General features: G+C 34.5%; 1 protein-coding gene across 2 annotated transcripts in view; it reads left to right on the top strand.

The window, feature by feature from the left end:
- Atf6 (activating transcription factor 6) overlaps window positions 1-17,407 on the top strand; it is a 241,778-nt gene that overhangs the window by 95,981 nt on the left and 128,390 nt on the right. For both annotated transcript variants that reach the window (XM_027922484.2, XM_071618244.1), the window contains 3 exons: window positions 2,438-2,569; window positions 15,559-15,672; window positions 16,684-16,783. In XM_027922484.2, the coding sequence (XP_027778285.1) occupies window positions 2,438-2,569; window positions 15,559-15,672; window positions 16,684-16,783 (346 nt within the window). The remainder of the gene's footprint in view (window positions 1-2,437; window positions 2,570-15,558; window positions 15,673-16,683; window positions 16,784-17,407) is intronic.

Below are 17,407 nucleotides of genomic sequence, written 5' to 3'. Positions count from 1 at the left end.
GTTCTGAATAGTCGGAGTCCAGAATTAGTACCAAAAATTGGAAATTATGAGGAAGCACATTTCTGGTTAAAACAAGAGGAAAAAAGATTTTTTTTTTTTTTTTTTTTGGTGGTACTGGGGATTAAACCCAGAGGCGCTTAATGACCAAGCCACATCCCTAGCCCTTTTTGTATTCTATTTAAAGATAAGGTCTTGCTGAGTTGCTTAGGGCCTCACTAATTTGCTGAAGCTGGCTTAGAACTCCAGATCCTGGGCAAGTTACTTAGACCCTGGCTCACAATTAAAAAAAATTAAAAAATAAATAAAAGGGCTGGTGATGTAATTCAATGGTAGAGTGCTTACCTAGCATGCCTCAACTTACTGAGCCATTGGGATTACTGGCATGAACCACGGCGCCTGGCAGGAAACTCTTAATAATTAGAGTGATAGATCTAGTTGGAGGGAACTGGGAGTGCTGCAGTCAAATGGGAATGTTAATATGATCATTTTAATAATACAATGGAGTAGGGGTTGAATGAACTGAGGTTATGTCAACTTAAGGGAAAGTTCATGACTTTGATTTTGCTTAAGTAGATTTTTATTTTTTGGCACCACACATGAAAAAATTATAAAATAAATAATTTTAAAAATGTAAATCTCAAAACAAAAAAATTCTTTAATTAATTACAGCCCCCAACCCCATTGTTATCATTTACTGCTTGTCTCATGTTTTCTTAAATATTTATGAGGCTAAGTTTATTTAGGTATTCCACTAGGCCCTTTACCTCTTTTATAGCAAGTAAACATTCAGTCTGAAATCTACAATTGTAATTAAAAAATGTAGCCTCGATTGTGACAAAATTAAATTTTATGCAATGGCCATAATTTCAGAGTTTATAACTTGTAAACTCTGAGTTTACAGTGTGCCAAAATGCCACAGCATACCATGTGAGAATCACTGGGCAGCAATGATTGCTAGGGCTAAAGGGGAGAATGGGAAATATTATATAATAAAAGATCAGAAAGATTCTAGAAAGATACATCTGCCTCCCTCCAACACTGCTCTCCCCCCAACACTGTTCTCCCCATCTTTGGAGGTAAGCTATTACATCCCAGAGAACTCCTTTTAGAACCATGCGACCATTAACCTTTTCCATCAGCTCTACTTTCTTTTTTCACTTCATTCCTCTAAATAGAATCTTTTATGCCTAACTAGGGAGGTTGCACTCTTTGTAATGGATTTCAAGATTATGAATAGTGTAAATTATATATGTGGCATCATGAAATACAGCAATCACATAAAAATGTTATTGGTGAGCCAGGTTTCCAAGCCACCAATTTAATCTGATTAATGAATTAAAAGTGTTAAAAAACTATTGGAATATTTGATATAGGTATCAATATATGAGACATTATGTATTTTTTGTCCCCAAATGCTTGTACCTATCAGGAGAATATACATTGATGAAAAAAGGTATTAGCAAGGGTGGGGAGAAAGAAGTAAACAAAAAATTTTACATGTAAATAAAAATAGAAGTATTTTTAAGGTAAATTTTTTGTTAGTTTTATTTGATAGATTGCCTCTTGGATTTGCAAAAGGCTAATAACAAATTTGACTATCAAAAGAGAATAATTCTTATTTCATTTGAAGCATTCTCTAATTGAAAACATCAATTTGCAGCATCCAGGAGGACTTATTTCAATTATTATCTAAGTTTAGAATGTGTTTATATGTAGGTTGTACATATTTCTAGTTTGTATACTTTTGTGTGTATACTTTTTGTGTTTGTCAGCTTTCCATTACTATAACAAATACCTGAGATAAATCAGCTTAAAAAAGGAAAGGCTTATTTTGGCTCATGATTTTAGAGGTTTCAGTCTGTGATCACTTGGCACTGTTGCTTTGGGACTTTGGTGGCACAGTGCATGATCGATCACAAGAGCATGTGGCAAAGTAGGCTTATTCACCTTATGGTGGTTAGGAAGTGAAAGAGAGAGGATGAGGAGGGGCTTGGGGTCCCAATATTTATTCAAAGGTACATACTAGTTGGACTAACATCCTTCTACCACGCCCCACCTTCTAAAGTTTCTGTCATATCCGAACAGTGCCATGGACTTAGATTAGGCCTTCATTCAACACATGGACTTTTAGAGGACATTTAAGATCCAAGCTATAACAAGCAACTTATATGATAACATAGGGTTTTATAAACACATAGAATTCCTTTTGTTTAAACATTTACAAATAACGTTCTTTTTACTTAAAAAATTATTTTCAAGATTATTGTTATATATACAGGATGCTAAGCCTAGAGTATTTAAACATATCAACATGTTGTTTTGACTTTCTACTATGCCTAACATTTTTGCTGCATGTGTGGACCTATAAAGGAAGTCATATACATGTATATGTGACATTTTAATTTTAACGGTTGCTTTATGTTTTTAAAATTTTCAGCATGCTGGAACAGGATTCTAGAAGAATGAACCCTAACGTGAGCCCTGCAAATCAAAGGAGGCACCTTTTAGAATTTTCTGCTAAAGAAGTACAGGACACATCAGATGGTATCATCCAGAAAAACAGCTACAGGTTAGATGGCATGTTAATCCAATTGATTTTATTAAAACGAAACAGTTCTATCTAATATAACTATACATTTCAATTGTTTGTGTATAGATTTGAAGAGTAGAACAGATGAATTACTGAGACCATTAATAATTTTATTTTTAAGATTAATTCTAAGAGTAAATTCCCAGTTTTAGAATTCTTGTAGAGATGTGGCTGAAAAATCTTAGTTTGTGTGCAGTATCCACATACATTGAAACACAAATATTATATTAAAACACATATAGAATCTTTAGTTCTTTCATTATTTTATGTGTTTGTATATTTAATTTATCTAATACTTGTTTCTGTATCATCTATGAGTGGATATGATATGGTGGAGTGATAAGGTTGAAACTTTTTCAGTCATTAGGTAAAACTAAGTGTACTTTTTGTTGTGATCTTTGCTGAATTCCTGCCTTGTTGTAATTTAATTTTCATACTGGTTGTCAAAAGCAAAAGACTTAGAATTAAATGAAAATGTAATTCCAATATTCTGTTAGCTAGAAGAAGGTTATAGTGACTCTTTTCATAGCTGTACTTTTTGATAAACATTTAACGTGTGGAATTTTTGTCAGAGCCAAACGGATCCAGGGACTTGACTTATAAAGCAAAGAGAGGTCTCAGTATGGCAACCATTCCACTGTATAATACTTGAAAATTATTAAATATTTGTTGACTCTGAGGTTTTATAAACTGAGGGCTAGAGAGAAATCATTCTTTCTGACTTTTACTCTGTTATACCCATACTATTGATTGAGGTTATGACCATAGGTACAGGCTTGTCTTCGTACCTGAAAATAAAATGCAGTATTCATTTTGTTCTAAGAGTTCAAACTGTGCAAAGTACTATGCTAGGTACAGCAGAAGATCCAAAGGATTATATAGCAAATTATGTAATACAACACAGCATGTGATAGAAACCATAATATAGGAGAACATTATATAACATTTTTTTTTTTTTTTTGTTACTGGAGATTGAACTCAGGAGCACTCGACCACTGAGCCACATCCCTAGCTCTATTTTTTATTTTATTTAGAGACAGGGTCTCACTGAGTTGCTTAGCACCTTGTTTTTGCTGAGGCTGGCTTTGAATTCACGTTGCTCCTATCTCAGCCTCCCAAGCTGCTGGGATTACAGATGTGCACCACCGTGCCTTGTTTTTCTATATATCAAAATTTGCCACTTAAAAATTTCAGGTCACTTGCTCATCTTTAAATTAAATTTTTCTTTCTTTTTTTTTAACTGTTGAATTCTTTGATATCCTTATGTTCTGGATATTAATCGCTTATTGGATCAGTAGTTATCAGATGTTTTCTTATATTCTGTGAGTTGTCTTTTCACTCTTGATTATTTTCTTTGTGGTACAAAGCTTTTTAATTTGATATAATCCATTTGTTAAAATTTTTTGCTTTTGTTGCCTATGCTTTTAGGGTCATATCCAAAAAACCTTTGCCCAGATTAATGTCCTGAAGTATTTTCTCTCTGTTTTCTTCTAGTTGTTTCATAGGTTCAAGACTTATATTTAAGTTCTTGATTCATTTTGAGTTGATTTTTGTATATGGCAGGCTTCTTTCTTCTGCACATGGATATCCAGTTTTCCAAGCACCATTTATTGAAGAACCTTGTTTAAACATTTTAAAAATAAGTTTCTTCTATATTTACAAAATTTATTTTCAAAATTATTTTTAGTATGAACAGGATGCCAGGCCTTGAGTGTTTAAACATATTGATACACTTTGAGTTTCTTCTATGCCTAGCACTTGTGCTGTATGTGTGTACTTACAAAGGAAGCCTGGTTTGCTTTAGAGCTATATATAGCATGTGCATATGTGTAACATTTGTTCTTACTGCCTTTGTCAAAAATCAGTTGGTTATAAATACATGAATTTATTTCTGAGATCCCTATTCTGTTTTAATTGTTTGTGCGTTTTTATGCCCATACCATGCTATATTGGTTACTATCGCTTTATAATAAGTTTTAAAGTCAGATATTATAAAGCCTTTAGTATTGTTCTTCTAGCTGAGGATTGATTTGGCTCTTTAGTGGGTTCTGTATAGATTTTAGAAGTGTGCTGTCTATTTTTGTGAAGAAAGCATTTGATAGGAATTGCATTGACTCAGTAGATTGCTTTGGGTAGCATGGACATTTTAATAATATTAATTCTTCCCATCCATGAACATGGGATGTCTTTCCATTTTTCTCCATCTTCTATGAATTCTTTCATTGATGTTTTGTAAGTTTCATTGTAGATATCAACAACTTCCTTGGTTAAATTTATTCCTAGGTATTTAAAAAAATATTTATTTATTTATTGTAGCTATTGTGAATGGGATTACTTTCTTGATTTCTTTCTCAGCAGTTTTGTTATCGGTGTATTAAAAAGCTATTGGTTTTCTTTTCGAATTTTTATTTATTTAATTTTTATAGATGGGATTGTGTTGAGGGTTGATCTTCTTAAATCTAGATGGCACTGTGGTCATTACCAAACATTCCATTGTGTGCTTCTTTTAAAAATCACAGAGATTCAAAAGCCAAAAAAGTATTTAAAGTTTATGTTTTATCTGTGTTTTTTTGTTTATACAACTAGCTAAGAATATAGACATCAACTCTGATTGTCCCATATTGCTTTTTTCATTGCTTTTGAGCTAATTTGATTTTATTGACTTTTTCTCATCACATTAGCAAATGAAGAGATCTTTATTTTGTTTTTAATACATCCTGATCAAGTTCTCAATGAATGTTAACATAAAGAATGAATGCCAGTTAGTTTTAGAAAGATTACCATATTAAAGTACACATTTTAAATACTTTAATCATTTTTTTCTTTTTTTCCTGGGCTTCTCGGGTTTGAAGAATTGCAGAGATGACTGAAGGACAAAAAATTAGGCAACTTTTACAAAGTCTCATAGAATTTCATGTTAAGGGTGAAGCCAGAAACAAAAGAACTAATTACATTCTTTCCTATTCTGTCATTCTAAAAGTGATTTATGTTAAGTATTTTAAAATTGAGACATGCAAAGAAACACCACTGGCTTCTGCTAAATTCTTATATTAGATATCTTTTTCCTTTGGAACAAACAAAAAAATCTCAGAAGGAGACATTTGCTTAACTGTGGAAACAGAAAGGGATTCTTTCATATTGACTGAAAATGTAGATGGGACAAGGTTTTGGATTATATGTGTCATTTGAAGTTATCGAAATTTACAGTTGAATTTCCACAGTGTTTAACTGCATGAGCAGTTAGCAATGTTAATGAAATATCCTGTACATTTGTAAAGGTGGTATCACAAAACTTTGTTTGAATACAGTTAAAACTATAAAACTACTGATCTTTATGTTGATTTTGTATCCTGCAATCTTACTGATTTATCAGTTTTAACAGTTTTGGTAGAATCTTCAGATTTTTCTCTATATAAAATAAAGTTGTCTGCAACATGGAGGTTGATCTTTATTTTTTTCAGATCATGATGAAATAAAATTAGAAATTTTATTTTATTTTAATTTTTTTAAATTAAATTTAATTTTTTTATTAGCTACACATGACATTACAATGATCTTGGCAATTCATACATTTGAATCATTGGGGTATAATTTCTCATTTTTCTAATTGTACAGATTGCAGAATCACACTGATCATAGAGTCACCTATACACATACAGCAATCATAATGTCTGTTCTATTCTGCTGTCCTTCCTATCCCCCCTACTCCTCCCCTCTCCTCCCCTCCCCTCCCATCATTTCTTTCTATCCAATCTAATGTGACACACTTTTTTTTTTCTCATCACAACATCATACATGTATTCCATATAACGATGAGGGTCTCCTTCCATCTTCCGTGCAACTCCTCTTCTCCCTCTTTTTCCCTCCCACCTCTATTCCCTATTTAGTGGTAGTCTTTTTCTCATGCTTTTCCTTCCTATCCCATTTTGAGTCACCGCCCTTATATCAGAGAAGACATTCGGCATTTGTTTTTTAGGGATTGGCTAACTTCATTTAGCGTAATCTGCTCTAATGCCATCCATTTTCCTGCAAATGCCATGATCTTGTTATTTTTTAGTGCTGAGTAATATTCCATTGTGTATAAATGCCACATTTTTTTAATCCATTCATCTATTGAAGGGCATCTAGGTTGGTTCCACATTCTAGCTATTGTGGAATTGTGCTGCTATAAACATTGATGTGGCTGTGTCCCTGTGGTATGCTCTTTTTAGGTCTTTTGGGTATAGTCCGAGAAGGGGAATAGTGGGGTCAATGGTGGTTCCATTCCCAGCTTTCCAAGGAATCTCCATACTGCTTTCCAAATTGGTTGCACCAATTTGCAGTCCCACCAGCAATGTATGAGTGTACCCCCCCACCCATCCTTGCCAGCACTTATTGTTGTTTGACTTCATAATGGCTGCCATTCTTATTGGAGTGAGATGCTATCTTAGAGTAGTTTTAATTTGCATTTCTCTGATTGCTAGAGATGGTGAGCATTTTTTCATGTATTTGTTGATTGATTGTATATCCTCTTCTGAAAAGTGTCTGTTCAAGTCCTTGGCCCATTTGTTGATTGGGTTATTTGTTTTTTTCCTTTTACTCTTTGGATGTCCTTTATTTCTTCTCTTGCTTTATTGCTCTGGCTAAGACTTCTAATACAATATTGAATAAGAGTGGTGAAAGTGAACACCTTTGTCTTGTTCCTCATCTTAGAGGAACATATTTCTGCTTTTACACATGTAGTATAATGTTGGCTTAGGGTTTGTCACATGTAGCCTTTATTGCATTGAGGTAGTTAACTGATTTAAAAAACCTATTATTTATTTTTTAGTTGTAGTTGGATACAATATCTTTATTTTATTTATTTTTATATGGTGCTGAAGATTGAACCTAGGGCCTCACAAGTGCTAGCCAGTGCTCTACTGCTGAGTCACAACCCTAGTTCCTATAACTGATTTTTGAAGATTTTTTTTTAATCACAAAGGAATGTCAAATTTTATCAAATGCTTTTTATTCCTATATTGATGGTTCATAGAGGGTTGTTTTTTTTTTTTGCACATATTGATTTGCATATGTTGAACCATCCTTGTATCTCTGGAATAAATCTCACTTGATCCTGAGTCAAGTTGCCAGTCTTTGGTTGAGAATCTTTGTGTCTATGTTCATTAGGGATATTAGTCTGTAGATTTCTTTTTGGTTGATGTGTCCTTGTCTGGTTTTGATACCAGGTTAATGTTGGCCTTACAGAATGAATTTGGAAGGGTTTCATCTCTTTCAATTTTTTTAGAATAGTGTGAGAAGCATGAGCATTAGTTCTTGTTTAAAGGTGTGGTAAGAGTCAGCAGTGAAACCATCCAGTCCTGGGCTTTTCTTTTTTGGGGAGATGTTTATTGATTTAGTCTCCTTACTTGTTTTTGGCTTGTTCTGATTTTCTACATCCTTATCTGTATTTATTTTTGAACACAGTTTGTTTTATATTATTTTTCATTTTTAGGAGAATTGTGGTTCAAATAAAAAAGGAGTAGATTACAATTCCAGTATATAATATTGCATTTGCCTTTCAGTTAATTAATTGCATCTATTTTTTCACTGTTAGAAGTGGGTGCTATGTAAATAATGTACCTGTATAATTTATCAACCAAACTAGGACACTTTAAGAAGTAAAGGTAGTGCTGGTAATGATTATATCAGAACATCATGCATAAATCAGACTGTCTTGGATAAACTGTAAAGGACTGTCAAGCTCCGTATTAGACATCAGCCATAACCTGTCTTTAATCTTGGAATTCCTATTAACTCTAGCTCCCTAAGATTATCATTTACTTTAGTGATTTATTTTCTGAATATTTTGCAATTGATATAGAATGGTTCACAAGCAGCCCAGAGCTATCTCTGTGTTAGTTTGAGACTAATTGTTTCCAGATTGTACACTGGCTTAGGTTTTTCCCTTTCCTTTCTCCTGAAGCTCCACCCAAACTCTCTCTGGTATTTATCCTATCAGATTTTTTTTTCTCTTCCTCAAAATATTTTTGGCTGTTAGAACAAAGCCAGTGAACATGGATGTGTTGAAATCATTACTAGAGTTTATTACAAGGAAAGAAAATTATAGATAAGAAATATATTTTTTAAAATAATTTTATCTTCTTCTGAGAAGTGTCTGTTCAGCTCCTTAGCCTATTTTTTATTGGGTTCTTTGTGTTTTTGGTGTTAAGTTTTTTGAGTTCTTTATATATCCTAGAGATTAGTTTTCTATCTGACATGTGTGTGTGGCAAAAATGTAGCCTCTTTCTTCACCTCATTGGTTGTTTCTTTTCCTGAGAAGAAGCATTTCAGTTTGAGTTCATCCTATTTATTAATCATTGATTTTATTTCTTGAGCTTTAGGAGTCTTGTTAAGGAAGTTGGGACCTAATCTGACATGATGAAGATTTGGGCCTACTTTTTCCTCTGTTACGCACAGGGTCTCTGGACTAATTCCTAGGTCCTTGATCCACTTTGAGTTGAATTTTTTGCATGGTGAGAGATAGGGGTTTATAAAAATCATTTTGCTGCATATGGATTTCCAGTTCTCTCAGCACCATTTGTTGAAGAGGCTATCTTTTCTCCACTGTATGTTTTTGGCACCTTTGTCTAGTGTGAGATAACTATATTTATGTGGGTTTGTCTCTGTATCTTCTACTCTGTACCATTGGTCTACAAGTCTAATTTGGTGCCAATACCATGTTGCTTTTGTTACTGTAGCTCCATGGTATAGTTTAGTGTCTGGTATTGTGATGCTTCCTGCTTCACTCTTCTTGCTAAGGATTGTTTTGGCTATTCTGGGTCTCTTATTTTTCCAAATGAATTTCATGATTGCTTTTTCTGTTTTTGTAAGGAATGACATTGGAATTTTAATTGGAATCACCTTTAATCTGTATAATGCTAAGGTAGTATGGCCATTTTGACAATATTAATTTTGCCTATCCAAGAGTATGGGAGATCTTTCCATTTTTAAAAAATTTTGATTTGTTATATATGACAACAGAATGCATTATAATTCATATTACACATACAGAGCATAATTTTTCATATCTCTGGTTGTACACAAAGTAGAGTCACATCCTTCATGTCTTCTTACATGTACTTAGGGTAATGATGACCATCATGTTCCACCATCATTCCTACCCCTATACCCCCATCTTTCCCCCCCTCCCCTTTACCCTATCTAGAGTTTATTTAATCCTCCATGTCCCCCCTGCCCCCACACACAGTATATTATGGATCAGCATCCTTAAATCAGATAAATCATTCAGCATTTGGCTTTTTGGGATTGGCTAATTTCACTTAGCATTATATTCTCCAGCTTCATCCATTTACCTGAAAATGCCATGAATTTATTTTCTTTTAATGCTGAATAATATTCCATTGTGTATATATACTACATTTTCTTTATCTGGTCATCTATTGAAGGGCATCTAGGTTGGTTCCACAGTTTAGTTATTGTGAATTGTGCTGCTATAAACATTGATGTGTTGTGTCCCTGTAGTATGCTGTTTTTACGTCCTTTGGGTATAGATCAAGGAGTGAGATAGCTGGGTCAAATGGTGGTTCCATTCCCAGTTTTCCAAGGATTGTCCATACTGCTTTCCATATTGGCTGCACCAATTTGTAGTCCCACCAGCAATGTATGAGTGTGCCTTTTCTCCCACATCCTCACCAACACTTATTGTTATTTGTCTTCATAATAGCTGGCATTCTGACTGAAGTGAGATGAAATCTTAGAGAAGTTTTGATTTGCATTTCTCTAATTGCTAGAAATGTTGAACATTTTTTCATATATTTGTTGATTGATTGTATATCCTCTTCTGAGAAGTATCTGTTCAGTCCCTTGGCCCATTTAATGGTTGGGTTATTTGTGGTTTTTTTTTTAATGTTAAGATTTTTTAGTTCTTTATATATTCTAGAAATTAGTGCTCTGTCTGACGTGTGTGTGGTAAGAATTTTTTCCCAATTAGTAGGTTCTCACCTCACTGATTGTTTCTTTTGCTGAGAAGAAACTTTTTATTTTGATTCCATCCCATTTATTGATTCTTGAGTCTTATTAAGGAAATTGGGGCCTAATCCCACATGATGAAGATTTGTGCCTACTTTTTCTTCTAATAGATGCAGTGTCTCTGGTTTAATTCCTAGGTCCTTGATCCACTTTGAGTTGAGTTTTGTATATGGTAAGAGATAGGGGTTTAATTTCATTTGGTTGCATATGGATTTCCAATTTTCCTAGCACCATTTATTGAAGAGGCTATCTTTTCTCCAATGTACATTTTTGGTGCCTTTGTCAAATATAAGATAACTAATTATGTGATAAGATAACTAAATATAAGATGTAATTACGTGGGTTAGTCTTTGTGTCCTCTCTTCTGTACCATTGGTCTACAAATCTATTTTGGTGCCAATACCATGCTGGTTTTGTTACTGTTGCTCTGTTGTATAGTTTAAGGTCTGGTATAGTGATGTCACCTGCTTCACTCTTCTTGCTAAGGGTTGCTTTAGCTCTTCTGGGTCTCTTATTTTTCCAGATGAATTTCATGACTGCTTTGTCTATTTCTATGAGGAATGTCATTGGGATTTTGATTGGACTTGCATTAAATCTGTATAATGCTTTTGGTAGTATGATCATTTTGACAATATTAATTCTGCCTATCCAAGCCAAGGGAGATATTTCCATTTTCTAAGGTTTTCTTCAGTTTCTTTCTTTAGTGTTCTGTAGTTTTCATTGTAGAGGTCTTTCACCTCTTTTGTTAAGTTGATTCCCAAGGTTTTTTTTTTTGTTGTTGTTGTTTTTTGTTGTTGTTGTTATGTTTTGTTTTGAGGCTAATATGAATGAGGTAGTTTTCCTAAGATTTCACTCATGCCAGTCAAAACAGCAGGTATCAAAAATACAGACAACAATAAATGTTGGTGAGAGTATGGGGGAAAAGGCACTCTCATACATTGCTGGTGGGACTGTAAATTGGTACAACCAATCTGGAAAACAGTTACATTGCCGGTGGGACTGCAACTTGGTACAACCAATTGGAAAGCAGTATGGAGATTCCTTAGAAAACTTGGAATGGAACCACCATTTTACCCAGCTATCCCATTTCTAGTCTGTATCCAAAGGACTTAAAATCAGCACACTATAGTAACGCAGCAACATTAATGTTCATAGCATCTCAGTTCACAATAGCTGAACTGTGGAAGCAACCTAGATGTCCTTCAGTAGATGAATGGATAAAGAAACTGTGGTGTATATACACAATGGAATATTATTCAGCATTAAAAGAGAATAAGATCATGGCATTTGCAGATAAATGGATGGAGTTGGAGAATATCATGCTAAACGAAGTAAGCCAATCCCAGAAAATCAATGGCTTAATGTTCTCTCTGATAAGTGGGTGCTGATCCAAAACGGGGAGGAGGGAGGCATGGCAATAATGGAGGAACTGTGATTGGGCAACAGGGAGGGAGAGTATGGAGAGTGCATGGGGACAGGAAAGATGGTGGAATGAGATGGATGTCATTACCCTAGGTACATGTATGACTGTGATATGGTGTGATGCTGCATCGTGTACAACCATAGAAATGTAAAGCTGTGCTTCATTTGTGTACAATGAATCAAAATGCATTCTGCTCTCATATATACCTAGTTAGAATAAACAAATAAATTTAAAAAAATAAAATAGTCTTAGACTTTTCTCAAGGACTACCTTGCTTATATTTTTATAAGTGTATAGGCGTGATTTTTAACATAATGTATATGTGACAGGTCTTTGTTAGATTTTTTTTTTTTTTGTGTGTGTGTGTGTGTGTGTATGTGTGCTGCCTTTTACAGGCATTCATTTACCAAGCACAAGACAGATATTTTTCCCTCTCCATCCACTGTTAATTTTAGGCTGTTTTATTCCAAACAACTTAGCTCTACTTAACCTTAATAGCCAGAGGAGAGGACATAAAGAATGTTCCTCGGGCTGGGGCTGTAGCTCAGTGGCAGAGCACCTGCCTTGCACGTGTGAGGCATTGGGTTCGATCCTCAGCACCACATAAAAATAAACAAATAAAATAAGGCATGCTGTCTACCTATAACTACAAAAATTAAAAAAAAAAAGAATGTTCCTGATACAAGTTGCAGGGAAGAATGTTCTATATATTTTCAGCTCTTGCTTCTTTTCCCTTGTATATGGCATACACACAGATCTCTGACTTTTACCTTTTTTTTTTTGACTTTTACTAATTTTATAAAAATTAATTCTTTTTACTTATACATGATACTAGAATGTATTTTGACATATTATACATATATGGAGTACAACTTCTCTTTCTTCTAGTTGTACATGATGTAGAATTACATTGCTTGTGTAATCACATATGCACATAAGTTAGTAATATCTGATTCATTCTACTATCTTTCCTATTCCCTTTCCTCCTCCCTTCCCTTCATTCCCCTTTGTCTAATCCAAAGTACTTCTATCCTCTCCTAATCCCCTTCTTATTGTGAATTAGCATCCACATATCGGAAAAAATGTTCAGCCTTTGGTTTTGGGGGAATTGGCTTATTTCACTTAGCATGATATTCTCCAGTTCCATCCATTTACTAGCAAATACCATAATTTATTCTTATTTATGGATGAGTAATACTCCATGTATATAGACACCATATTTTCTTTATCCATTCATCTGTTGAAGGGCACCTACGTTGGTCCATAGTTTAGCTATTATGAATTGAGCTGCTGTAAACATTGATGTGTCTGTGTTGCTGTAGTATGTTGATTTTAAGTCCTATGGGTAGAAACTGAGGAGTGGGATAGCTGGGTCAAATGGTGGTTCCATTCCAAGTTGTCTGAGGATTTATGTGTGTTGATTTTATATCCTGCTACTTTGCTGATTCATTTATGTATTCTAGAAGTTTTCTGGTGGAATTTTCTGGGTCTTCTAAATATAGAATCATGTCATCAGCAAATGGTGATAGTTTGAGTTCTTCTTTTCCTATTCGTATCCCTTTAATTTCTTTCTTCTGTCTGACTTTATCTTGAAGTTAGCTTTCCACTCTGCCAAAATTATTTTTGCCAAGGAGGCCAGTGATTTCAGTATTGTCAAATCCAATGGAAATTTCTGTCTTCATCTTAACTTCACCTTTCCTTAGCATTTGGCTGTGGATCACTCTCTTCTTGAAAAGACTTTCCTTTTGTGGTGGTTCATATGTTAGTCTTCCATTTTACTGACGATGCTTCATAGTTTGTTTTTGTTTGTTTGTTTGGTTGGTTTTGGTGGGCTCCTCCTCTATCCAAATATCAAAGTTTTGAACTGTGAGCTTTTTTGTTTTCTTTCTGCCTAAGTGACTCACCCATAATTTAACACAGAATCCATATCTGTATATTCTGATGTCTGAGATTTATGTTTCTAGTCCATACTTCTCTTTTGAGTCGCCAAACTCCAAACACATGTATCTACTAGTCTTCTTGCCCCACCCCATCCTTTTCCAGAGATTGAACCCAGGGGCACTTTACCACTAAGGGACATCTCATCCTTTTTAATATCTTTTAATTTTAAGACAGGGCCTCACCAAGTTGTTAAGGGCCTTGCTAAATTGCTAAGGCTGACCTCAAACTTAAATCTTCCTGCCTCAGCCTCCCAAGTTGCTGGAATTACATGTGTGCACCCTGGCTTGACTTCTCTTTTGTAATATTTCAAACTTAACATATGCAAAGTGGAATTTGGTTCCTTTCCTTGTTGTACCTCCAGTGGGTTTTCTACAACAGTCCTCATTTTTTTTTTTTCTGTTGTTTAAGCGAGAAACCCTTGTTCATCTCTTTCACCACTGTTGTTGAACTTCTTTCCAAAAATTGCCTTGAGGATTGGTCTACTGTCTCCATTTTTATTGCCATGAAACTAGTCCATGCTATTGTCAGTTCTTGCTTGAATTGCTATACTTCTCTCCTAACTGGTCTTTAGGCTTCTCCTTTTCATTAAATTCATTTTTTGTATAGTGTCAAGGTGTAAATGTAAATAGAAATATGTTCTTAAAATATGATTGTGACTTCTCTTTGCATATAGCAGTTCCTTATCTTGATCTCACTTTCCTCTGTCTTCTTTACTTCTTGTGCCTGCTTACCTTTCGTCTGCTCACAACTCTTAAGCCCTGGGTCTTTTTTTATGTTCTTTGAGCCTGTTTTTTCCCCCACCTGATTCTACCCAGAATACTCTTCCCCTTCTCTCTGTGGGGCTAGTTATCACTTAGGCCTTATCTTAAATACCATCTCCTTCTCAGGCCACTAAATACTGCTGCTGCTTTGAAATTTCAGTTGTTTGTTTCTTTCATAATACATACCAGTTTGGATTTATTTTATGCCTTTTTCCCTTTTATTTGGTCCATCTTCCCCGTTTGAGGGCAGAGACTTCATTTCTCTTGTTCACTTTTGGATACCCAGCACACAGTTGGCAGTTAACAAATATTTGTTGAATGAATAAATGAAAAGTGTGAATATTGCCATGTTCAGTTTTACGAATTTATATTTTTTTCTTTTTGAGTGTTTTAGCACATCTAGTTTTATAAATCCAGAGATCTTATGTAAGGAAATTCAGGACTAATCTAAATAAGAATTTTTAGTAATAGAGATTCAAATAGCAGACAAACCTCTGTAATCCCAGCAACTCAGGAGGCTGAGGTGGAAGGATCACAGGTTCAAAGCCAGCTTCAGCAACTTATTGAAAATCTCAGCAACTGAGTAAGACCCTGTTTCAAAATAAAATATAATAAGGTCTGGAATATGATCAACAGTGAATGCCCAGTAAAAATAAAATAGCAGACTGAAGATAATAAATAGCAATAATGTCCCCAGTTCAGATTCTAATTTTCACCTCAGATTTTGATGACGGTCAAACCCTAGATATGAATTCAATAAGTTGATGATTTTATATCAAATTTACTAGGAATTTAGGAAGCAAGAAAACAAATTTTTTGCATGTTTGTTTCAGATATGATCATTCTGTTTCAAATGACAAAGCCCTAATGGTGCTAACTGAAGAGCCACTACTTTATATTCCTCCTCCTCCTTGTCAACCCCTGATTAACACAACAGAATCTCTCAGGTAAGTATTATAAGTTGTTGTAAAATAAATAAGTGGGCTCCCATGATTAGCTTTGGAACCTAGGAAAGTCTTTGTTCAGATTTGCTGAGTGGTTGAATCCCTAAATTATTTGTTGGATAGCCACAGGTGTATCAGTTGCTATGCAGTTGCCCTACTAGTCTACGATAGATGATTATGGGTCTATTTAATATAATGGTTGCATATTGCAATATGTCTTATTTGAAAACTACAGAATTAAATTAATTAAAATTCCAGGGTAAGTGCTAACTGGGTGGTGACTTTTATAGCAGAAGGTACCTTTTTCTTCAAATTAGGAAGACAATAATTTGAGGTTATGTGGTTCTAGAGACACTTTCCCATTATTGCACCCTTCTTGTATCGCCTTTTCTCTCAAATTTTTTTCCTGATTTTGGACATATCCTTGAGCCTTAAAAACTGCCTCCTTTTTTAAATGTTAAATAGTACTCAGCTATAGTTAAATAAGGATAGTCTAACATATTTGCAACTTCTGTAGAAAGTAAGCAAAATAAAGGGAAGTTTTATTGAATTGATCTTTTAAATTTCTACTATTGAAAAAATTTATTCCCCCCCCAGGTAGTTAGGTTCATCATTTTCCTTCTCTCCAAAGGCATGATTTTCAAAGGCCTTAATATATTCTTTTGCGATAGGAGTCCTATGGATTGTTTTCTCCAGTGTCTCAGATATTTGTATATCACACAGCCCAAGAGAAAAAAAAAAAAACACTTTGCATTCAATATTTATATTTGGCAAATACTTAGCTATGGTTTTCTTTAAATTTTGAATTTTTGATGGAGGAACCTACCATATAAAAATGCATATCTTACTAAATATTCAGTTAAGAATCTTAGTTATTCAAATCAAAGAGAAATACTAAGTAATTAGGGACTTGGAATACTCTTTGGAACCTACAGAATGATTAAATTCATTTCTCACCAGGAGATAAGAATTTTATTTCTGAGAAATATGTTTAATTGATTATCTGTTTTATAGATTAAATCATGAACTTCGAGGTTGGGTTCATAGACATGAAGTGGAAAGGACCAAGTCAAGAAGAATGACAAACAATCAACAGAAAACTCGTGTTCTTCAGGTTTGTTTCTACTTGTCTTGGAATAGTGATTGCGAATCATTGGAAGCTCTCTCCCTACCCCGCCACAGAGGTGGTATCTCTCCTGGAAGATTTGGCAAGCTTAAGCTTTACCTACTTCTCATAGCTGCTTCTGGTGCAGCTTCATTGCCACCACTGTTCTTAGCCTAGGTTTTGTGGCACTTGGTTTAAGTTTTATAATACTCATTTCCTGTGTTCAGGCATGATGCGCTTTCCTGCTCTCTTCTTCAAATTTGCTTCCGTCCAGGAGTTACTGTGCATGGATATCTTATCAAATATTTTTGGCACCACTGGTATAATAAACAACACTATTTGTTTCCTTACTTCTGAGAGCTCTTCAGAAATAGGGTATTAAAACATGGGACACATCAATGGAGGACATTTTTGAACTTAGACAAGTGCCACTACTGGGTTTAATGACAGTGCTTACTCAGCTATTCAGTAAAGCTTCTATCTTAATCTTGTTTGTCACAAAGCACCATTTACAATCATTCATCATTCATCAGATATATGTTGCTACTTCTGAAGTGCTTAGACTAGCAACTGCACAGTGTGAGTACCCAATAAACATCTGTGGTGGTGATAATGAGCCAGGAACTGTTCCAG

Source organism: Marmota flaviventris, chromosome 10, assembly GCF_047511675.1.
Source record: "Marmota flaviventris isolate mMarFla1 chromosome 10, mMarFla1.hap1, whole genome shotgun sequence".
NCBI lineage: Eukaryota > Metazoa > Chordata > Mammalia > Rodentia > Sciuridae > Marmota > Marmota flaviventris.
Note: the sequence above shows the minus strand (reverse complement) of the source record. Positions and strands in the feature narration are given on the sequence as shown.